Genomic DNA, 25129 nt, shown 5'->3' with positions numbered 1-25129 from the left:
GGCACATATGGGAGTTGATGCTTCCTGCTCCTCCCCGCCTTCTCTCTCTTTCTCTCCTCTCTTTCTAAAAATGAATAAAATCTAAAAAATACAACAATTAATGGACCCATATAATGTCATCCATGTTGTAGCGAGCATCTGTATACATCAGCCCTTTTTGTGGCTGAATGATATTCTATGTCTGGATAGACAGCATTTTGTGATCCATTCATCTTTTGTCAGGCATTTGGTTGTTTTCACTTTTTGATTGTTACACATAGTGCTGCTGTGAACTTTGGTACACAGGATTTTTTTTTTTAAGATTTTTTAATTTATTCATTATAGAGAGGGAAGAGAGAGAGAGAGAGAGAGAGAGAAGGGGGAGGAGCAGGAAGCATCAACTCTCATATGTGCCTTGACCAGGCAAGCCCAGGGTTTTGAACCGGCAACCTCAGCGTTTCCAGGTGGATGCTTTATCCACTGCGCCACCACAGGTCAGGCCACAGGATTTTTTGTGACTGTACGTTTTCACTTTTCTTGTGTTGATTGGGTGTGAAATTGCTGGGTCAGGGAAATTTCAATTTACACGTTAAATTTGAGTAAAAGAGGGATGCTGCTGATTTTATACTCATGGATACAGAATGAAATCACATTTGCAACAATTGCAGAGAAAACTGTTCTTATTCTTTTTTCCATGTGGATTTGGGTAAATACCAAATCTGGCTATCCACTTTAGGCCAAACATTTGTTTGGTTTAAATTACATCAGCTAAGGAACATAACATGATAATTCCGGTAGAGTATAGGGTTATAAAAGCAAAAAAATTTAACCTTTTAAATTTATGTTTCTTAATGCAATATGGTTAATGTGAAATGTATTTCAGTGAGGGGAAACAATGGACTGAAACTAAAATGGACATATAAAAAGGAGATGAGAGGCATCAATTCATAGTTGTCACTTTTAGTTGTTTATTGATTGCTTCTCATATGTGCCTTGACGAGGCAGAGGGTGGGGATATGGCGCAAGCTGAGCTAATGACCTCTTGCTCAAGCCAGCAACCTTAGACTTTAAGCCAGTGACCTTGGGCTCAAGCCAGCGACCTTTGGGCTTAAGCCAGTGACCATGGAATTGTGTAGATCAGGGGTCCCCAAACTACGGCCCGCAGGCCGCATGCGGCCCCCTGAGGCCATTTATCCGGCTCCCACCGCACTTCCGGAAGGGGCACCTCTTTCATTGGTGATCAGTGAGAGGAGCATAGTTCCCATTGAAATACTGGTCGGTTTGTTGATTTAAATTTACTTGTTCTTTATTTTAAATATTGTATTTGTTCCCGTTTTATTTTTTTACTTTAAAATAAGATATGTGCAGTGTGCATAGGGATTTGTTCATAGTTTTTTTTATAGTCCAGCCCTCCAACGGTCTGAGGGACAGTGAACTGGCCCCCTGTATAAAAAGTTTGGGGACCCCTGATGTAGATGATCCCACACTTAAGCTGGCTATCCCTCGCTCAAGTCGGATGAGGCCATGCTTAAGCCGGAGACCTTGGGGTTTTGAACCTGGGACTTTAGCATCCCAGGTCGATGCTTTATCTATCACGCCACCACCTGTAAGTCAGGCTTATTAGAATTATTAATATCCGTGAGAAAAATAATGGATTTTTTTGTATCTGAGTGTAAGTTCTTTAAATATGAGGTGATAACACTTTGTGTAAAACATTTTTCTTTAGCAAAGCCTTTGAACAAAGTTTTATGATCACATTTAAAACTGATTGTTTCAATCAAATGTTACTTTTTTTTTTTTTTTTGTATTTTTCTGAAGCTGGAAACGGTGAGAGACGGTCAGACATAGTCCCGCATGCGCCGACCGGGATCCACCCAGCACGCCCACCAGGGGCTACGCTCTGCCCACCAGGGGGCGATGCTCTGCCCCTCTGGGGCGTCGCTCTGCCGCGACCAGAGCCACTCTAGCGCCTGGGGCAGAGGCCAAGGAGCCATCCCCAGCACCCGGGCCATCTTTGCTCCAATGGAGCCTCGGCTGCAGGAGGGGAAGAGAGAGACAGAGAGGAAGGAGGGGGGGTGGAGAAGCAAATGGGCACTTCTCCTATGTGCCCTGGCCGGGAATCGAACCCGGGTCCCCCCGCACGCCAGGCCGACGCTCTACCGCTGAGCCAACTGGCCAGGGCCACTTTTTTTTTTCTTGAGAAAGAGAGATGGAGAGAGAGAGACCATAAGGGGAGAGAGAAAGAGGAGAGAGATGAGAAGCATCAACTTCATTGCTTCACTTTAGTTGTTATTTGATTGTTTCTCATAAGTGCCTTGGCATCGGGTCGCGTGGCTCAAGCCTGGCCAGTGGCCCCTTGCTCAAGACAGTGACCTTTGGGCTCAATCCAGTGATTTTAGGATCATGTTGATGAGCCCACACTCAAGCTTGCGACCTCAGGATTTCAAACCTGGGACCTCAGAGTTCGGGATTGACTTTATATGTACATGCCAGCACTGGTCAATCCATCCAACACTACATAGGTTGTTAGAATTGGGGAAAATTAGAGAAATTTTTCTAATTTTAAATTTTACTTTGAAGAAGAGGTTATAATTCAAGACCATTCTGTTTTACCATTTCATTAGGAGAAAACATTTCATGATAAATATGTTTCACTGACACTGTCCTTGGAATGTTTTCCCAGCAGTTTCAATGTTACAAGAACTTGGATTGAACAGTCTTAGTTGGCACAGTGGTTTGGGGAAGATGGTAGAGATGGATGGATGGAGTCATCTTTAAGTCACTGCTATGCATGTAATGGTGGAAAAAAGCTAATCCATTAATGTCTCTTGTGTCAGATTCACTATTGACCTTTAGTGGAATCATCTGTTAAATATTTCTGAGAGACTTATGAATGCAGTGGAAATTGGATTAGCTGTTTCCCACCGTGTCCTCCCCCAAGACTAGAACAACTGGCTCAACTGGAGAGAATGTCAAGTCAGCTAGTATCTATTAGAGAAACATTGTTAATATGCAAAGTGCTAAAGGGCCTTAGGCTTGTCTTTAGATTGAGTCATTTTAGTTCCTGATAAGAACCCAGAGCTATAACAAAGCAGATTGTTCTTATCTTTTTATAAGAATATTTAGGTGCCTGAAGTTTTCAAGAACCATAGGTATCAAAATGGTTACTTCTGAAGAGTTCCAGAGGGTTTGCATGAATTGACTGCTGTTTTGTATCAAATTTGGAGTTACCTTATTATATTGCAGAGATACTCGATTATTTTATTCCAATATTTTGCTTAGGCAGTTCCATCTGTCATGGCATGAACTCCATTAGAATAAGAAAAGAGTGCTAATTGTTTTTTGTGTTTTTTTTTGTATTTTTCTGAAGCTGGAAACGGGGAGAGACAGTCAGACAGATTCCCGCATGCGCCCGACCAGAATCCACCCGGCACGCCCACCAGGGGCACGCTCTGCCCACCAGGAGGCGATGCTCTGCCCCTCCGGGGCGTGGCTCTGTTGCGACCAGAGCCACTCTAGCGCCTGGGCAGAGGCCATCTTTGCTCCAATGGAGCCTCAGCTGCAGGAGGGGAAGAGAGAGACAGAGAGGAAGGAGAGGGGGAGGGGTGGAGAAGCAAATGGGCACTTCTCCTGTGTGCCCTGGCCGGGAATCGAACCCGGGACTTCTACACGTCAGGTCCACGCTCTACCACTGAGCCAACCGGCCAGGGCCAAGAGTGCTAATTGTTAAGAGCAGTAAACAGTGAACCTATTTCTCAGCTCTTGCTCCTGTCTTTCCTGGAAGATTTGGTCTTAGTGTACTTCTGTTTGTGTTAAGAAGTGGAAAGTGTGTTGGGTTTAATTCTTCAAAGATTAACCTGGTTAATTGAGTTAGAAAAATAAATGAGCAAAAATGGACCAAAAATGGGATCTGTTGATTATTGAAGAGATTTAGTTAGATTTTTAATGAAGAGTTTAAATTCCTGCTGTTTATGCATTTGATAATTATTAGAAAACTTGACTAGGCCTGTGTATAAAATGTTGGGTATTTAATTTCAGTGGGAAGGGCTGTCCTTCAGGTATAATTGAATTCATATCAGAGATTGGCCTTATGAAGATTCCAAAGCCCGGTTATCTGACTTACATGGTAGAGATCTGTGATGTGCTTAGTGGGGTGGGAGATATATTCTAGGAGGGACAGATCATCTGTGAGTAGTGGTCACTCACAGTGCTGGAAAGCCAAGACATGTTCTCCGGGATGTTCGTGCTCCCGGGAGCCATGATAGAAGATGAATCCAACTTGTTGTGTTGGTCTTGGCAGGTTGCTCAGTGGCTAGAGCATTGGCCCAATATCCTGGGTTCAATTCCTAGTTAGGGCACACAGGAGAAGCAACCATCTGCTTTTCTTCCTCTCCTTCTCCCCCTTCTCTCCCTCTTCCCCTCCTGCAGCCAGTGGCTCAGTTGGTTTGTTCGAGTGTCAGCCCCAGACGGGTTGCTGGGTGGATCCTGGTTGAGGTGCATGCGGGAGTCTGTTTCACTATCTCCACTCCTCTCACTTAAAAACAAACAAACAAACAAAATCAAAAAACAAATTGCTGTGTTCACAAAACATCAGCCATACATGCACAAAGAGGGAAATTTAGCCAAAAACATGTCATGAGAATTTATTTGTATAATTTATTTTATATAAACATTTTGCATAATTTTTGTGTGTGTCAACATTAAAACACATTTTATTAGCTATCATAAATTGGCTGCTGCTCTGGCCAGTTGGGTCAGTGGTAGAGCATTAACTTGACATGTGGATGTCCCAGGTTGAATTCCTGGTCAGGGTACATAGGAGAAGTGACCATCTACTTATCCACTACCACTCCCCCTTCTCTCCCTCTTTCTCTCTTCCTCTTTTGCAGCCATGGTTCAATTGGTTCAAGTGCATCAGCCCTGAGCCCTGAGGATGGCTCTGTGGAGCCTCTGCCTCCGGTGCTAAAAATAGCTCAGTTGTGAACGTGGCCCCAGATGGGCAGAGCATCGGCCCCAGATAGGGGTTGCCAGGTGGATCCCGGTTGGGGCACATGTGAGAGTCGTGTCTCTATCTACCCTTCTCTCACTTGGAAAAAGAAGAAAAAAAAGTTGGCTGCTAAGAATAGGATTACAGACAGGTTAATAACCAAAATAAAATCAAGTTATAAAGAAGAACTAGTGTAAGGATGTCAGTGGATGTTTGAGCATGACCATACAGTGAGTGCTGTGCTTATTCTAGATCAGAGAAAAGGAGCGGAAAGGGTGGTCTAGAACAGTGTCTGGGAGGGTGAGATCTTTTCACTGTCTCATGCTGAGTTTCAAGGTGGACAGCATGTGATACAGATTAAGGACATTCTGTCTGTGCCTGTGGTTCTCCTTTGTGCCAAGGGTGCCCTTCAACACTTGTGTTAGTCATGGTTGAGCTCACGGCAGCATTTGTGCTCAGCAGGCAAGAGTTCACAGGGAAAGAAGCCCATGTGACCCCACTCACAGTTGAGGATTTGACCTCCCAGCCTGGGGTGTCCCGTCCTGGGCAGGTGGCCTTGGCTCGTCGGTGGTGTGGTCATGCTGTTTCTGTGTACTCATAGCAGTGGGGAAAAAATGGACTCCAGTACCAAAAGCCGTTTGTTTTTTCCCTTTTCCTATGTCATTATCCCATATGTAACTCAACCCTCTTGAATTCCAGTTTAAAAACCCCAAATTATCAATCTGTGTACAACTCAAAGATGTCACATCACTCCCCAATAAGCATGCGTGTTTGGGTACAAAGTTAACTCTGCCTGAAACCAGGTGGGGCTGTCAGTTTTATGGGCTGGTTGGAGGAGTAGAGTTATTGACACTCACTTGGAGGTGTCACATGTGAGTGCAGTTTACAGTCAGAATGTAAACACCTTAACTTATAAGGGGTCAGAAATTGGTGCCAGATTGTAAGTACAAAGTGATCCAGTGCTGGGAGGACTGGCTCGATAGAATGCACTTTGAAAAACATCTTTCAGCTTATTCTTGGCCTGTCCCTCCCCAGCCTGCAAGATACCCTCCCTGGTCCTTACCTCTGGCACCTTATCTGTCACTTTTAAAAGCCTCAGCCCTTCTACCCAGGCTTGTCCTTTCACTCCAGAATTAATGATGTTTGCTCCAGACATTGTCTGGTGTAGGAGAGGGATGTGGTGGAGGTGATGTTATAGTACATTGAGACATTTGAAGTGTGAATTGAGCACTTGGAGGGAGGGTCAGGGAGAAATATGTGAACACTGGGTTTTGGGAGCAGCTCAAGCATGGCTTGAGCTCTAGGGTTTTAAAACCTTTTCAGTGACCTTAAGCTGGGAAAGGGCAGTCCAGCGATTGGTTTAAATGTAGATTTAATACTCTTTTGGTAATAACTCATAAATACCTTGTACTCCATGTATTATTGTTTGACCAAACACATTTCCTAAAATAGCTTCTGTGACTCTGACCAGCCTCTCAGCCTCCCAAGGCATGATGGACAGCGAGCTCCTGCAGCTTTAGAGCTGCGGGTGCATCAGGGCAAAGGCTTAGAGGCCTCTCTTGTAAGTGTTTCTAATTGTTTCTTTTTAATGTACAGAAGCATTTTTGTTTTCCGTGCTGCATGACATTACCACCAATCTAATAGCACTGTGTATTGTCTCTTAGCTCTGGAGAGCATAGTCTTCACTCAGAAGCTCACAGGCCTAAGTCGAGGTGTCGGCCATGCTGGGCTTGTATCTGGAGGTGCTGGGGAAGATCTGCTTCCAACCTCATTTAGGGTGTTGTCAGGACTGGGCTCTTATACTTATAGGCCCAAAGTCCCTATTTTCTTGTTGGCTTTTGGCCAATGACTGTGCTCAAGTTCTTGCCCTGTGGCCCCTCTGTTCTACAGTCGAGTCCTTCTCTCGTGTTAAAGTCCCCATGACCCTCTAAAGTCTAACACCTCTGTTGTTCCCCTCTGCTGCCAGCAGAGAAAACTGCTTTTACAGGGCCCACATGATTAGGTCAAACCCTCCTGGAGATTCTCCCCCACCCTAAGGCCAACTAATTAGTGGCTTTAATAAAGGCTCTTGTGGAGTCTGTTTTGTCCCATGACATAATCACAAGCAGAGGTCATTGGCCATCTTAGAGTTCTGCCCACCACAGACACTGCGCATGCTGGCTGTAGTTTTGGTACTGTGTTGTGTACTGGATTCCGAATATGTAGACAAGACTTCTGGAGCAGGTTTCTCAGTCTCCTATCCATGAAAGATCTGAATGTTGGAGAGGTCAGAAAAAATGAAATATCATACTGATCTGTGTCTTTTCAGATGGCACATGCCATCTTGCAATATTAGATAACCTGTCCCTTAACTACTCCCCTCACTCCTGATCAATGACATTGACTGCTCTCCTGGGGAAATTTTGGAGTGAGTCAGGCCCTAACTCTCTCCACCCCTTTGCCTCATGGATGTGGCAGAGACTTTGAGATCTTTTACAGAAATGTTTCAGGGAAGGAAGTGATCATAATTATGATTCTGAAATAATTTCTAGTGAAGAAATGTAATAGCAGAAGAACTGTGCAAATAATTTAAACTGCATCTCATCACCAGAAGCACAGAAGATGGGCAGAGAGAGGCTGGGACAGGACATGAATCTTTGACACAGGATGTACTGAGGCTATAATTTAGGTCTTCCTTTTTCTCTGTTCAGGTGGTCATTAGCCATCAGGCCCTTAGGGTGCCAATTACAGAGAACTTGGGTTCATGACTGGAGCATGGTTGCTACACGTGCTCTTAGCCAAAAGGCTGAGAAGCAGTTGGAGCATGGTTGGATAGTCTTTTCATTTTAAGAAATGTTTGAGGCCCTGGCTGGTTTGCTCAGTGGGTAGAGCATCGACCTGACATGCAGACATCCCGGATTTGATTCCTGGTCAGGGCACACATGAGAAATGACCATCTGCTTCTCTCCCCCTCCCTTTCCCTCTTCTCTCCCTCAGCCAGTGGCTTAATTGGTTTGAATGTTGGCCCCAGGCGCTGAGGGTAGCTCCGTTGATTCAAACATTGGCCCCTGATCTGGGTTACTGGGTAGATCCCGATTGGGGCACATGGGGAGTCTGTCTCTTTATCTCTCCTCCTCTCACTTAAAAAAAAAAAGAAAGAAAGAAATGTTTGAGCATTATTGGTAAAATCTCTATAATAGAATTGTTGATAAAATATCCCACTCAAAAAACCAAAGCAAAAATAGCCCATACCAGTAAAGAATTTTAAAAGAAAATGGTAAAATATATCATTTCTAAATTGAAATGTCTGTAATTTGTAGTTTAGGGAATGCCAATTTTACAGATTTCAAAAATTCTCAAATTGTGTTTCATATGATTATAAAATTCTGATTTCATAGAAAGGATGACCTATGGGAAGGCCAACAGGTCTTCATGATTGTCCTCTCCTCATGTAGCCATTCATGTGGTTCAGGACACGCCATGCCTTTCCCTTTCTTTTTTGTATTTTTCTGAAGCTAGAAACCAGGACAGTCAGACAGACTCCCGCATGCGCCCAACCGGGATCCACCCGGCACGCCCACCAGGGGCCACTCTCTACCCACCAGGGGGCAATGCTCTGCCCCTCCGGGGCGTCACTCTGTCGCGACCAGAGCCATTCTAGCGCCTGGGTCAGAGGTCAAGGAGCCATCCCCAGCGCCCGGGCCATCTTTGCTCCAATGGAGCCTCGGCTGCGGGAGGGGAAGAGAGAGACAGAGAGGAAGGAGAGGGGGAGGGTGGAGAAGCAGATGGGCGCTTCTCCTGTGTGCCCTGGCCGGGAATCGAACCCGGGACTTCTGCACGCCAGGCTGACGCTCTACCACTGAGCCAACTGGCCAGGGCTTTCCCTTTCTTTTTAATCATTCTGGCCCCCTCCTCTATGCCAGGTATTCCACTGATACATGGTTGGGTTGAAGATCTTTTTGCAGCATCTGTATGTGGCCAGAGTTGACATGTTGTGAAAAGTATAGCTTTATTTTTTACATTACTAAAAATAGCTCCCAGTATCCTGGAATACCCCAACACGTGATTCTTTTATGGGACAGATAATTGTAAATAGTACAACAATAATACGTTTCATGTATTACACATAGGATTTTTACTCTCCACCTCAAGTGGAAGAATTAATTATTTTCAGTTACATTGAATCCATGTCCTGGCTCTGGAAGCACTTAGAGCCATGATGTATGTATACAGTAATATAGCCTGAAGAGTTTTAGGACACTTGCCTGAGATTTCCTATGTAGTGAATTCTATGTGGATTTATTCTGCATTACCATCCATATATGGAACTGTTTTTTATTTTATGCAATATGTTACTTTTGAAATTTATAAACAGTTGGGGCAGACTTTTGCAAAAGCCAAATAAAAATTAGTTTTGGTACAGATGGAAAATGCAGCTGACACCAGCTCATGACCATGCATCTGTTTTCTGAAGACTTGTGTGGAGATGGTGGGAGCTGACCTTGAGGAACTAGATTGACATGAAGTTTGTTGTGTTGTGGAACTGACAGCATGATCTGAGTCGCTGAACCACCCTGACGCATTTAGTGAATCATACATATTGCTTTCTTTTAGTTTGTTTGTTTTCCTTTCGGTAGAGACCAATAGGTCATTAGTTACCTCTCATGGCTACTAAGAACTGAATACATAGTCTTAGTAATAACTAATGGACCAGCTGCGACAGACAGCTCTCAGCAAGGATGTGAGGGCATCTGGAAGCGGAGGCAGCATAATGGGAATCTGCAGGTATGTGCAAGCAGCATGTTTGTGGGAAGTGGGTGGGTACTTGCTTCCTCGCCTTTTCCCCATCAGAGCTGCTCACACTGTGGGATGCCACGATTCTTGAGATGTTTTGTGTGGCTGGTTGGACACCACTGGCAAAACCATGTCATCTTTGGAAAGAGTCGAGGGGCATGTTATGTTTGGTTGTTGCAAGATGGCATTTTAGACTGCCTAGCCTTGCATGTTATAAGGTCACTCACCCTCAAGATGTGTGCAGTACTGCTATCCACAGGTGTGGGATTTGCTGTTTGCTTTGGAAGAGTGAGGATACATGATATGGAGTCAGCTTAACTGTCTACATTTGCTTAGCAGAGAGCCTCTGATCTGTAATAATGCATGTGACATCCTGGTACATAGGAGGTACTGAATAAATATTGTCTTGTTTTTGTCCCCCCACAATCCACTCTTATCCTTGTAACAGAGATTTGTTCAAGTCTAAGCCCTGGGGGTAGCGGAGTGACTGGGAATCGAGAATGACCGGTATTGTCGGCAGAATGTGCACCATGTTTTCGGAGTACATGTATGTGGATATGTATGTCGACAGGTGGGGAAGGGAGCGTAATAGCAGCTGGTTGTGTTTCTTGGTTTTAAACTTGACCACGAGAATGTGGTCCTCCTTTTCATCTCAATACTTTCTTCTGTTCATTTCATTTTCCTGGCACTAACATTGGCATCTCAAAACAAACATGTGTATTCTGAATTGTTTTAATGGTAAGAAAATTCAAGTTACTGCTGAAGGGTTTTCATTGTAATAGGTTTTTTAGAAGTACCAGTTAATTTCATTGAAGATTTAAATGATTAGAATAGAAAGCAAGTTTATTTTTCTTATATTCTGACTGGTAGTTTTCAAATAAAGCTACTAGAATCTTTCTATTGTTTCAGATGCCAAAACTGGACCAAAGCAATTTTAGTAAAATAAATATATCCTTTCTGAATTGTCAAAAGGCGAATTTCTCAAATTTCTCAAATATTTATGTGGGCAGGTAATCTGTCTTGTTTTCCATTTGAAACTCTGGGGAGGAGCAGGGATCCAGACTGAGCTCTGGCTCCGAGTCGGAGGTGAGATAGGGCTGAGTATTTGCAGGGAGGCAGAGCATGCACCCAGCATGGCTTGGGTGAGAAAGGTGCACCCAGTGACCCCGGTGAGCCTCTCTTCTTGCCAGGGAGCTTGGAGGTGCTGCTTGTTGCCCCAGAGCCCTGGCGCTCTCTTCCCTCTGGGGTGGCTCCCTGTTGCCATGGCAATTATTTTTCACCTCTGTGTTGGTCAGAGTTGCTGCAGGCTATATTTCTTGACTACTTAGTTCAGACTTCTTGCTTGAGAGATGACGGCCCAACTGTAATTCATGGGGCACATAAGTGAAGTTAAGAATGAGTAGATTATAAATAGGTTATGAAGTACCTTCTAAAATCTTGAGATACTCGATTGAAATAGTTTCAGGATAATTTCCTACATTACCAGAGAAAAATACCAGAGTAAGCCACTATTTTCTGGAGTGATAAGAAAGGGAATATAAGGAAAGTTAATTTTTAGACTACAGTAATTTACTTTTTGTAGGGAGGGAATAATATCCCCTGAAATAATAACTACTGTAGGAGTTTAAAATGACATTATTTATCCTCCAGAATATTCTGGTTACATTTCCAGAAGTCCATCTATTTAGTACTGTGGACTGGCTTGTCCGTAAGTAGGTGTCAGCAGGGAGTAGGGTCGTTGTGGGACATTGAAGCTGACTTCCTTATGGCAGGCCCAGTGAGGAAGCAGCCCTCCCCCAATCGTGTTTGCCATGTCCCATGTAGGACAGCCGCTTCCCCGCGGAGACGGCAGTGCTGTACTTTCACAGCATGCCCTTTACAACACTGTTAGAACAGGTCAGTCTGAACCCGGAGTAATTTCTGATTAATCAGTCTTACTGATGATTTTTCTTTACATTAAAGGAAGCCTAACTTTCATTTGTAAATATTTTGTTAATTTAACATCTTGCTTTGCCTTCAAAAGAATTAAGTTGAATAGATGAAGTAATTTTTTCATTCTTTCTCTGGAATCAGTTTGAAAATATCTGCCATTACACGTGTGTTTCCTGGAAAGTCACAATGCTGGCCTACGGCCATGTTTTCTTGATTGGTTCTGGAACTATGAGACTTCAGTTGGTGACATTTGGAAGAAGGATGGCTTTTTATCCTGCTTGTCACTGGTTCGGCACCAGGGCAAAGTACAGGGTTTGGATAAGGTGAAGTGCTCCTACCACAGGTGCGAGTGTCAGAAGCCCCCAATACCTCCGCCCCCAACCCCAGCCCATGATTTGGGATGCTGGGCAGGGTCTGTACACCATGTTGCCTTGGGAGACCTCATGGTGCAGAGGGCACAGCTTTGGTGGCAGGAGAGGATAGGGTATGGAGGGCAGTCTGATAGGAAGCTGGTTCTTGGGGCTGGAGTAAGAAGTAAGGTTCATAGCAAGTTTACAGAGACCTTAAGTTGTCATCCCTTCTTGACTGAAGGGCCGCCCTGCCGGCATTCTCAGTAGCACTTTGACGAGATGTTGACTTGCTGTTTGGAAAACAACACTGAGCTCTCATTCAGTGTTTACACTGCTTTAAAAATGTTATGTGAACATGTGGAGCATGCTAATAAGTAGAGTTCACTTTACTTGTTATTCCTGAGAAAGGCCCCTCAGTTTCCGCAGTGTTGATGGTTGGGCCGTGGCCCCAGCCCACTGTCCCTGCCCTGGTCCATGGGCAGTGTCAATGTCAGTCAGCGAGGCAGGGTAGTGTTTCAGGATGCTGCTTTCCTTTACGCAGGCTCAAATGGGATCCTCCTGGTCACGCATTTAAGTTCAAAGATGCATGGTATCACTAAATACCACCTTCTGTATGACTGTATTCACAGTCACTTAGTATCAGTGCTTGAATGTGGGAAAGTTTACACATCATAGATCTTGTTCTGAGATTTAATGCCCATGTGCCGTGGGTCCTTTCTGGACTGCTTTGTAGCCCCAGAAGTAGCCATTTGTTGCCCAGTTTCCCATCCATTCATTCTCAGCACAAATTATGTCTTTCCCTGGTCAGTCCTCTCTACTCACCTCTTTGCCCAGTTCTTCCTGCTGTGGCCACACTGGCCCTATTTCATTCCCAGAGCACACGGCCCTTTCCAGCCCATGCCAGTGTGAAATGCTCTCTCTTCTGGAACCTTTTCTGTGGTTCTCCCCAGGGGTGGCTGCTTGCAGTCCTGTTGTTACTGAGGCTGGCTCTGGTTTCCATTTGAAGTGGTCAGCTCTGCCCCTCTACTGTGTGGCGCTTCCTGTCTCGCAGCTGATACTTTTCTGTTTATTGTAAAGCCCACCCCGCCGGCCCCTCCCCGCTTACCAGCTCAGTATAGGCAGCTCTGCTGGCTGACTCAGGTTCTCAGATGCCCGTGAAATATACCCAAGAATTTCAGTGTGTTCACTTACAGTTTGACCCAGTGAGGAGGTGATTCTGAATCAGGTGTGTGGAAGCCTGGGCTGTTGTCATCTCAGCTGATGAGGCAGCCAGCCACCCAGAGGATCTCAGGCATCCTGCATTCCAGCAAGTTCTTCACTCAGCAGAGCCTCCACTCCTCAAAGGCTTCTATCATGAGGTGCTAAACGTCTTCTTCATGGGGTTCAACCTCTCAGGTGTGGTCTGATTAGAACTCGGTATGGTATGTTTGGCATGGGCAGGCAGAGTTTATTTTTGGGAGCTTCCTACTGATGGGGAAAAGCATAGATAGACTTCCTTGTCCTCCAGTCCTCTGAGTCCTCCTGTTGTTCCTTTAGGTCACCGTGTCTGGGGCACATCTTTGCCTCCTGTCTCAAGGACTCTGGCATGAATATTAGTCCCACTGAGTTCATTAACTGTCTCTAACCATGTTTTGAACCAAAGTATAGCTTCTTGGTCCCAGAACACTGTCCTGTTCCTGCTTCAGCACCTGCCCTTTTCTCCGTAGCAGCCCTCCTCCTGCTCCTCCTCCTTCCTGCTCCTCCTTCCCTGTGCCCTTGCTCCTCCCACCCCCTCCTGTTGTTCTCCTCCCTCCTTCCCTTTTCTGCTTGCTTCATGGCTTGAGTGCTACAGATAGTTCTTCTGCTCTGTTTGGTGTAACTAAGACCATGATTCTGATAGGTGTGAGGTGATATTTCATTGTGGTTATAATTTGCAATTCTCTGATGATTAGTGATGTTGAGCATTTTTCATATGTCTATTGGCCATCTGTATGTCCTCTTTGGAGAAGTGTCTATTCAGGTCCTTTGCCCATTTCTTAATTGTGTTGTTTGTCTTCTTGGTGTTGAGTTGTATCATCAATAAATCAATAAACAACAAGTACTGGTGAGGATTTGTACCTTTGGTGGAAATGCAGACTAGTGCAGCCACTGTGGAAAACTGTATGGCATTTCCTTAAAAAATTAAAAGTGGAGCTGCTTTATGATCCAGTGATTCCACTTCTGGGAATATGTTCAGAGAATCCCAAAACACTAATTCAAAAGATTACTTGCACCCCTATCTTCATTGCAGCATTATTTACAATAGCCAAGATCTGGAAACAGCCCAAGTGTCTGTCTGTAGGTGAGTGGATAAAAAAAGCTGTGGTACATTTACATGATTGAATACCACTCAGCCATAAAAAAGAAGGAAATCTCACCTTTTATGACAGCATGGCTAGACCTGGAGATTATCATGCTAAGTGAAATAAGCCAGGCAGAGAAAGACAAATACCATGTGATCTCACTTATATGTGGAACCTAATGAACACAATAAACTGGCTAGCAAAACAGAAACAGAGACATAGATATATGGGACAGACTGACAGCTGTCAGAGGGGAGGACAGTTGGGGGCTGGATAACAGAAGGGGAAGGAATTAAGCACAAAACTATGTATAACACATAAATACAGACAACAGTGTGGTGGTAGCCTGAGGGAAAGGGGGTGGGGTAGGTGGAGGTGGGCAATGGAGGGATAAGTGGGGATGGAAAGGGACTTTGCTTTGGGCGATGGGTGCACGGGGCAGTGTGCAGATAATGTTTTGTTAAGTTGTACACTTGAAACCTGTATGATTTGGTGAACCAGTGTCACCCCAATAAATTCAGTTAAAGAAACAAGACTGATTCTGGGTTCACTGAGGGCTTAGATCCTGAGCATTAGACTCAGTGGCGGACATTGTTGCCCAGTAAAGCATTTGTAGATAAATTTAATAAGTGTCCCAGCAGTTGGAACTCTTTTGGCATTCCAGCTATGACCTCAAGATGGCTCCTCTAGAAGTCCCATCTCATCCATATTTAGGCCATGTGTTCCTTTTGTTTTGCTATAGACAAACGAAACGTAGCAGCTGAGTGATGTTCAGAAAAGTACCTGCATCTGAACATAAGCTCGTGGCACCACCTCTGTACTTCCAAACTGGTGATGTTTCTGAGAAATGGTACTGCTTGCTTGTCTCTTACTCTGAGCTCCAAAAGTTAGATTTGTGATTTGTTTTCTGCCCTTAGCCAAAGTCAGGAGCCTCGCCTCAATCATTCTAAGAAGTCACTTCTTCACTTGTTGGTCCACCCCAGTGGCAATGGGGTCATCTCGATAGGGTTGCCAAGTCTCGCCCAATGTTCCTGGAACTCTCGTGATTCAGGGGCATAGCTGGGAGGCTGCCTTTTCAGGGGGAGGATGTAGGAGCCACTGACAACTAGCCACTTGCTTTTTTTGCTCTGTTTCAGGCCTTTGGGAAAGCAAGGCTGGCCAACCTTTTTGAGGACCTCTTGTGTGCATGGAGGCTGGAATGTAAATATCAGGATGTTCCAGAATAAAGTCCATGATGAATTTTGAAGCAGTGATGACTGTGGCTATGATGTGACTTCACAGACCACAGGCCTAGTAGACACTCACTAGAAAGCTGGTGTCCCTCTGAGATCCCGGCCAGCTAGAGGGAGCTTCTGACTCCCCCTGTTAATGTCCCTCTGTTCCCACAGTAACGTATCTGCTCAGAGACTCTCTCATATCTTAGTTTGCTTCCATATGATATGAGAGTCAGATGAGATTGTTTGGAAAGCTTCCAAGTTTCCGGGCAGAATTGATAGTTCTTTTGGGTTCTGATTGTGAGTGAAATGCTTCTCCTTCTGGGTGAGAAGGAGGACTGGCCACCTCACTGCCTTTCCTCTTTTCTCTCCACATCAGCATCATGCCTACTTGTGATTCTCACTGTGACTTTGCTGAAGGTAGAGAAAGTGGGGTCCTTCCCACACATGAATGAATGTTAAGCTCTATGTGTTTGCATTCTAGACAGCGCTTGAGAAAGCCAAAGACTGGGGCATGTAGTCAGAAGGCTTGGGGGTGTTCATTCTGTTATTAGTAACCGTTGAGATCTTAAAATCACACATGGTGCATTCCTCAGAATTAAGGAAAGAATGAGTGGTAGGAAAGGAAATTTGGTCATGAGGAGTGGAGCGGAATCATGGTGTTCCTAGCAGGAGGCTATAAGATGCTTCTGATCTGTATACTTCCAGGTTCAATGCTGGGAGGTCAAAGGAGAGAGGGAGGAAGTAAGGGTCACCCAGCAGGACAGTAGAAGGACTCTGAGGAGAGGAGAGTGTGGGAAGCTTAGCATCCCCTGAGCCCTTTATTCATGTTGAGCTGGCCGCTGCCCAACTCCTCAGCAGATCAGAACAACAGCTTACATCATGTAAATAGTTTGTCTCACTTAGGACGTGCCTGGCTTCCAAGCGGCCTCTTCTCAGAGGAGTTCCAAGTGGAGACTTAGTCACAAAGTCCTCTAAACACAGGATTGTGCATTGATTCTCATGCCAGAGACAGAACACTGCGTATGGCTGTCCTGCGCTGGTGGCCCAGATTTCCTTGGAACCCAAGGGAGTGTATTCTGTGAGCAGCCTCCCTCTCTAATCTCTGAGGTTGGCACTGTCAGACCACTCTAATTTGCTGCCCTTTCAGATGCAGGGTGAAGCTGAAAACAACAATATCAACAAAAAGCCACATTTTTTTTTAAAGCTCGTTACCCTGCTGGAACTGTAAAGAGAATCTGGGGTTTGAGGCTAGAGCTTGTCTGATGTCACCTCTTCCAGACACGCGGGCCTGTGTGTGGAGTCCAGGCTGCATTGTCGTCCAGCACTGTGTGGCCTCCGCAGCTACCAGTTTTCAGACTTGTGAGAGCTCTGGGCAGGCCATCAGGGAGGTGGCAGACGTGCTGACAGTGCACAGTGCTCTGCCTTCTGTGTGCCTTTAACTGAGTTGACCAGGTGGACTTAGCCCTGAGGAAGCCAGTCTCCATGGCAGAACCTTTACATGGTGCAGGTTTAATCATCTGAGATGGACCAGCAGAAATGCAGGCTGGCCTTCGGGAGTGATGTCTTCGTTTCTACCCTTGAACAGACATAAGATCCCACACACTGTTTTGTGACCACAGGAATTGCCCCAGTCCTCCTGGCCAACACTTGAGAAGTTGGGGGAGCAACTTGCTGACCAGCCCCTGATGTTTCTTGCATGTATTGGAGCTGAGCACTGGGCCCTTTTGCATGTGTGAGCTGGTCTGAGACTTCCCTTCTCTTTCAGAGGACTACCCCAATGGCACCTGGCTGGGGGATGAGAACAACCCCGAGATGCGGGTGCGCTGTGCCATCATCCCCTCTGACATGCTGCACATCAGCACCAACTGCCGTACCGCCGAGAAGATGGCACTGACGCTGCTGGACTACCTCTTCCACCGGGAGGTGCAGGCTGTCTCCAACCTCTCAGGCCAGGGGAAGCATGGCAAGAAGCAGCTCGATCCCCTCACCATCTATGGGATCCGGTGTAAGTGTGGGCTTCCTGTTCTCTGCTCACCTCCCTAAGGAAGGACCTAGGAGAGGGTGGGCCCTGTGAGATAGGGTTTCTGGGATGAGTCAGGATCTCCCTTGTTGTGATGGAGAGGATGCTGGTGTCAGAACTAGTCATCAAGCAAGGGGAAGGATTTCTGGATCCAGCATTTCCTTTAGAAAGTGTTGCCTGGTGCCCAGCCCGTGGAAAAGACACTAGGAGTATGAGCCTTTCAGATCCTGAGAATAAGTTCAAGTGGCTTACTGAGAAAGTGCATGTGAAAGCTGACATCAGTCCCTCAGGTGGGGATAAAGCAGTTCTCAGATGAACAGTATCGTAGGAGTTAGCAGACTTTTCCTAAGGGACATGCAGTTGATAGGTCACACTGTGGGCATAAGTTTGTGTTGTAACTACTCAGCTCTGAAAGCAGCCACAGACCAAATGTAAATGAATAGATGTGGTTGTGTTCCATAAACGTGACTTTCAAAAGCAGGCAGGGATCTGCTGACCATCTGCCAACCCAGCTTTAAAGCGTGATACCTAGTGCAGAGGGCACCACTCATATCTGTGGGCATGGCACAAATGTGTGTGCAACTTAAGAACATGGGGACAGGATACTGTGTGACACTGTGACAGTAGAAACTACAGTACGAAGTGCAGTTGGAATATAAAGATGAACAAGAAGCTGTTCCCATCTGCACAGTGTGCCGTCAGATATACCATATTTCCCCATGTATAAGATGCTCCCATGTATGACACACCTTAATTTGGGGGCCTGAAATTTGAAAAAAAAAAAGTATTACATAAAGTTATTAAACTCAGGGTTTTTTTTTTTTTTTTTAATTTATTCATTTTAGAGAGGAGAGAGAGAGACAGGGGGGAGGATCTGGAAGCATCAACTCCCATATGTGCCTTGACCAGGCAAGCCCAGGGTTTCGAACCGGCAACCTCAGCATTTCCAGGTCGACGCTTTATCCACTGTGCCACCACAGGTCAGGCTGAACTCAGGTTTTATTCATCTACAACAATGAGCACAAAAACAAGCACGAAAAAGTAGAAGATGCAAGTTGAAAAAAATCTACAACCACTGTATATGACGCACCCAGTTTTTAGACCCCAAATTTTTTGGGGAAAAAATCAACAAAAAACAAAACCGGTGTGTCTTATACATGGGGAATACAGTATGTAAACAGTTTCAGCCCAAAGAGTGTGTCCCAGGGAGGTTGACCACCTGCTGTGGTTGGAGGCAGAAGCCCTGACAGAGAACAGTGCTGTGCAGAGGCTCCAGGAGTGGCATAGATCGGGCCCAGGGTTTTGTGGGTGTGATGGCCCTTGGGTGGCGGCCACTTTTCCCATAGGGAGTCACAGGGATACCAGCAAGGCGTGCCTCTGATTTGGAGAGGTACTTTGAAACTTGGGTACAGGCTGTGATACACAGGTTGTTAGGCAGAGACATGGAGAACGTTCCACAGAAGTGATGGGGCAGCTGGGCAGATGTACTCAGAGCAGAAGCACAGAGGGATGGAGATAGGAGGACAGGCTGTGCGCAGGGAGTTCAAGTAGCTTGGGGAAGGTGGTGCGTTGTTAGAATGGGCAAGTTCTGTTTCCCTGCACGTGGCGAAGTGGGTTGTCTCTGGGCTCTTCCTCATTTGGAAACCATTGCAAATCACTGCCTTCTTAGTGCTAAAATTTAGGTCAAATTTTGAAGGGTTAAAAGTATTTGTTGCCTGACCTGTGGTGGCACAGTGGATAAAGCCTTGACCTGGAATGCTGAGGTCACCTGTTCGAAACCCCAGGCTTGCCTGGTCAAGGCACATATGGGAGTTGATGCTTCCTGCTCCTCTCCCCTTCTCTCTCTCTCTCTTCTCTAAAATGAATAAAGTCTTTTAAAAAAAGTATTTGTTGGCTTTTTTTCCTTTTGGCCTAGTTTAATTTGTATTGCTGATTGTTACTCAAAAAAACAAAGCAAACAAACAAAAAAGCAGAACAAATGAATAAATGGATCAAACTACTGAGCACCAAGCTTAAATAGTGGCAAGTGTGGGCATTGGCTCCTTTGTCATGCCCACCTTAGTCACTGCAGACTCTGGGTGACACGACACCTCCAGTAACCCTCAAACAGCCATCTTCCCCTGTGTCTCTTTTCACAAGTCCGTCTTCTTCTTGTTTCCATTGTCACCTGGCTGTCTTCTCCCTGTGTCTCTCTGTCTCTTCTCTCCTTATAAGGATACCCATCATATTGGATTTAGAGCCCACTGTACTCCAGTATGACCTCATTTTAATGTAATTAATCACATCTGCAAAGACCCTGTTTCCAAGGGAGGTCATATTCTGAGGTCCTGGGAAGGACATGAATTTTGGGGGACATTTCAGTGCAGTCCATAGGGCCTGAATTTTTTTGTGTTTTTTTTTATTATTAATTTTTTTGTGAGAGAGAGGAAGGGAGAGATGAGAAGCATCAACTCGTGGTTGCGTCACTTTAATTGTTCAATGATTGCTTCTCCTTTGTGCCTTGTTCGGGGGGCTGCAGCTGAGCCAGTGACCCCTTGCTCAAGCCAGCGCGACCTTGGGCTTAAGCCAGCGATCATGGGGTCTTATCTATGATCCTGCGCTCAAGCCGGTGACCTCGTGCTCAAGCTGGTGAGCCTGTGCTCAAGCTGGATGAGCCCGTGCTCAAGCCGGTGACCTCGGGGTTTCAAACCCTGGGACCCCAGCAACCCAGATCGATACTCTATCCACTGCACCACCATGGGTCAGGCGAGCCTGGGTTTTTTAGAACTTTGTTAATCAAAGGTGTCTCACATAGTTTCTCAGTGGGGTGCTGAGGCATCCATTTGAATGGAGAGGTTGGAGGCAGCTTTGGTCATTGTGGCCTAATGGTGAGAAGGGGCCAATGAGATGCAGAACAGTTGTGGGCCTGCTCACAGGTCAGCTGGTGCCGTGCTTGGAGAGGTCTGACAGTGGCATCAGGCTCTCCTGTAAACTGAGGAGTGGTGTCACTCTATCATGCTTATCTTCCATCAGCACGAATCACCACTGCTTTGGGGAAAGGGCTCACCTGGCCTTGAGGCTAAGATGCTCGGACATGTGAGGTGCACAGTGCAGCAATGAGGCTTGCTGGCCCCTTCCGCCTGAGAGAGCATACTGGCCAGGTTTCCCCTCACTCAGAGCTTAAGATTTCTGTTGTGTTTTTCTAGGCCAGTCACTATGAAGTCAAGACTGTAATTTTAAGAAATAAATTGCTGGCACTCAGTTTTTTGCTTCTCTTTCCTGTTGAACTTGAGATTACATTAGCAGTGATAGTGTTTTTCATTCCTTTGTGACTGATAAGCCTCATGCCACCCACCAAGGATGCAAGATTATACGCTCTGTTCATTTTATTTCTTTCCACTGTTCCTTTTTCCCACAGTATGTCTCATCCCCTCTGTGGGGCTCATTACTTGAGAGCTGGGAATCTGGTTTTGTGATTTGAACCACCAGTGTTAACCATAGTCATTGTAGAGAGTGGGAAGGCAGTTAGAAGTGATGGACTCTTCAGATCTTTAGGAAGTGGCCAGACAGCTCACTTGGAAAGCAGACTGGCTGGCTCGCAGGGCTGTCTTTCTGGGGATTGCCCAGGGGGCTTGCCTGCTGAGGAGCTCTTCCACAGAGATGCAGAGAGGGCTAAGTGGCTCACCATCCAGAGGAGATGGCTGTGCAGTCCCCCGGGGACCCTGTGCGCTGGGACAACACACTGAAATGGGCCTTAGATCTTAGCACAGGGGAGTCATGTGAGCAGAGGCTGTGGCATGAGATCGATGTCATTTTCTTCCTGGACTCCTGAGTGTCCCCCAGTGGGTCTCTTGGGTATTTTTGAGGGGCAAAGCGAGACACTCCTGGGGTTTATGCTGTGACCATTTCTTCTCTATTGGGTAGGTACTAGGAGGCCTGAATTTTAAGCCATTTCTCAATCCTAACTGATAATTTGTAAATGAAGCAAGGGTAATGACATTCTTACTTCATGAGGTTTTCTTAATGAGCATCAAATAACTTAAGAGATAAAATGCTTCACAAGTGTGAAATACCAGTTAAGTACAAATGAAGAACGCTTTAGGAAAAGTCAGAGCAGCTGTCTCAGGCTGCCTTGCGGTCAGGAGGCCACACCTTCTGCTGTCAGTGCTGCCCCTTGGAAGCCGGGCTTTCTGGGACAGAGCCAACCCCACTGTGCCCCAGTTGGGTCCTTCCCCCTGCCCTCCCCCCTCGGGGCTCTCGGCAGGGGAACATTTGTGTTGCTGATTCATTGGTTAGTTTTTCTTGGCAGTCATCAGGGTGGCATTTGCCATCCAGTTGAAGTCCTGAGTTGCTTTTGGAAGGAATTATGTAATATAATGTCTTAGGAGAATTTAAAAATGGATAATGTATAACTACTTGAATGTATATTTTTTCTTCCAAGGATGTAAGCCAGGTTGTGAAAAACATGTTAACATTTTTGCTTATTTCTTATATTTAATATTTCTTATATTACACACCCATGTGTGTCTTGTGCATGTTCTTTCCTGTTACTGACAAGTTTTAAAAATTGTGTATAATTTTATTAATTCCTTGAAGCATTCGGAAGGTTTTTTCCTTACGAGTGAAGGTATGAGGAGAACAGGAGGATGGTTTGTGGAATGTTTCTCTTTATTGAAGCATGTACTTAGTAAGATTTTTTGATACTGTGTGTGATTGCTGATTTTTTTCTTGACCACAGTTGTAGTTGGGCTCCTCTGTAACTGCAGCAGTGCTTGGGTTCTCATGTAACTACATAACTCTGGTTCTGATAGTTGAATTCCCCTTTAACTATACAGTCAGCAGTTGAGTTTTCCTGTAACTATATAACTACAGTTAATATTTGGGTTCTTCTGCAACTATAGCAATAGTTGGGTTTTCTTGTCTCTAAAGTTGGTCACTAGCCTGGCACTTTGTAAGGCCACCGCCCTGCACCTAAAGCCATACCTGGCATGTAGCAATTGCTTAGTAGTATTGATTAATGATTCTGTAATTATTTCAGAAAGGACATGAAAATCAGAAAGCAAAGAGTTACCACTACATTTCTGTATTTCCTTCTATGCATGAGGATTACAACATGCTGCTAAAACTACTTTAGTTTTTCTTTTTTCTGACACCATAAATCCTATCCCCCCTTAACTCAATTTTTTAAAATCTAGATTACAGAAGTTTTGGTTTTCATATTCATGACTGATAGAAAAAGTCAAGAAATGGCCATGGCCAGTTGGCTCAGTGGTAGAGCATCAACCTCGCATGTGGATGTCCCTGGTTTGATTCCCAGTCTGGGCACACAGGAGAGGCTACCATCTGCTTCCCCATGCCCCCTTCTTTCTCTCTCTCTCTCTCTCTCTCTCCTTCTCTCTCTCTCTCTCTCTTTCTCTTTTCTCCTGCAGCCCTGGTTTGATTGATTTGAGCACATTGGCCTTGGGTGCTGAGGATGGCTCCATCAAACCTCCACTTCAGGCACTAAACATAACTCGGTCGTGAGGGCCCCAGGTGGGCAGAGCATTGGCCCCAGTCAGGGGTTGCTGGGTGGGTCCTGGCCCAGATGCATGTGGGAGTCTGTCTCTGTATCTCCCCTACTCTCACTTTAAAAAAAGAAAGAAAGAGAAAGTCAAGAAATGTCTTTTCAAAACTAAAGAAACTATTGATATTTAATATAGTACTTAAGACAACACTCTTTTTTTGTTTGGATTATTTGTAGGATTTTGGTCTTGATAGGAACTGATTTTAGGAATTGGGTATCAAGTTAATTCTCAGTAGATGGCCCAAACTTAATACTCTTAACAATCAATACAATTGTTGTTCAATCAATTGTTCAGCTTAATTTTTTTTTTACTCAGTTTTTAATTTCACCCATTTGTTTTTCCATTGATCAGTGAAGTTTCACAAGCCAGCTAGAGAGGAGGTCACCCTGCTGAAGCATTTCATGTGGTTCCCAAGTTTATGACCATTACTTTCTGTTGATTTAGCATAAAGAACAAGTGGTGTGGTCTAGTGAGAGGTGGACAGGGCTGGCAGTGAGGGGTCTCCATCTGTCACCCACTCCTCAGTGACCTCCTGTATCACTGGGTTCCTTTTTGATAAGGGAATCTCTGGATGCCATTCAGTCACATATTGAGAGCTGTCTGTAATGTAAGGTTCACCATGTGGGTGCCAGTAAGATGCTCTGCTGAGCACAGGACAAACTACTGAGGACTGCAAGACTACAAGCACCCTCTGTGCCCAGCAATTCAGCGGAGGTAATGCCCATGTACCCTGATGTACGGGGGCTCTTGGGAATAAAAAGTCATCTCTGCTGGTAGGAAGTTTCCATTCTGATTGGGGAGGCTGATGGAGACACACGCAGAGTTATGTAAGCCAGGCTTAGGCTCAAGTAGCAGTGGGAGAATGTCTTAAGATGAGTTGTAGTCACCAGTCAACAAATGTTAAACGTCTACTATGGGCCCAGATATTCTGGGTTCTTAGCATATGTGGGTGAACAAAACAAAGATGCCTCTGTTTGTGAGGGAAACAAAGAGTGAACACAATAAATGTATAAATTCTCTAAAATGTTAGAGACCCAGGATGGGAGTGGAGGTAGGACAGACCTTGGGGTCAAATGGACTAGTTAAGGAGTAGGATTATTGATATTCTAATTGAGCCAAAAATTGTAAAAAGGGAGGGAGACAGCCAGGAAGACATGAATGAACAGAAGGAATATGAGCTGAAGTTTGAAAAGACAGTTTTGATAAAATTGGGATCTTTGATTTTATTTTCTAAATCCAGGAAATTAGGATAGGGTTTGACTATAGAGCATCTAGGAAGCTCGTGTGAGCCATTGGCACCCAGCTTGTTGCTTTATTTCCGTCTTGTGTGGGTGGGTCCAGTCAGAATTATTTAATAGTTAAATAAATGAGAAGAGCTTTTAACATATAACCGGCATGCCTGTCGGGGAGTCTCTCAGTCCCGATCACATTTTTATGTTCAGGTTGCTCCCAAACAGCCAGGACCCAAAAGGATGGCTTTTTATCTCATGGTGCTTTTATTTGGATGTCTTCTTCTAGGTCATCTCTTCTATAAATTTGGAATCACGGAATCTGACTGGTACCGAATCAAACAGAGCATTGACTCCAAATGCCGGACAGCCTGGCGGCGGAAACAGCGAGGCCAGAGCCTGGCCGTCAAGAGCTTCTCTCGGAGAACGCCGTCCTCATCCTCATATAGTGCATCAGGTACACCTTGGCGAGCAGCCTGCAGCAGTGTGTGTTGTGGGGCTTGGCGGGAGGTCCTGAATGAGGCTGCTCGCCCTCAGAATCTACAGCTACCACTCAGAACCCAGTGATCTGAACTCTTAACTCTGTGTGCACAAGTGCAGTGTAAGTTATTTAGGGAACGCTGCTTATGTGGCAGGTGGGGAGCCTCAGCCAGACCCGCTGGAGGCTCCTGGTGGCAATAGAAGAGGGCATGTGACCAGGACCCCCCCCCCCCCCCCACACACACACACACATACACACACTCTGAGTGCACGGGGCTGAGGCAGAGGGATGGGTTCG

The 25129-nt window shown here is 45.4% G+C and overlaps 1 protein-coding gene across 7 annotated transcripts in view; it reads left to right on the top strand.

Moving 5' to 3' along the window:
* Nucleotides 1-25129, top strand: part of BANP (BTG3 associated nuclear protein) — a 162906-nt gene that overhangs the window by 73682 nt on the left and 64095 nt on the right. For all 7 annotated transcript variants that reach the window (XM_066243328.1, XM_066243329.1, XM_066243327.1 and 4 more), the window contains 2 exons: nt 17325-17564; nt 24641-24808. In XM_066243328.1, coding sequence (XP_066099425.1) covers nt 17325-17564; nt 24641-24808 — 408 coding nt within the window. The remainder of the gene's footprint in view (nt 1-17324; nt 17565-24640; nt 24809-25129) is intronic.

The sequence above is a fragment of the Saccopteryx bilineata genome, chromosome 9 (assembly GCF_036850765.1).
Source record: "Saccopteryx bilineata isolate mSacBil1 chromosome 9, mSacBil1_pri_phased_curated, whole genome shotgun sequence".
Taxonomy (NCBI): Eukaryota; Metazoa; Chordata; class Mammalia; order Chiroptera; family Emballonuridae; genus Saccopteryx; species Saccopteryx bilineata.
Note: the sequence above shows the minus strand (reverse complement) of the source record. Positions and strands in the feature narration are given on the sequence as shown.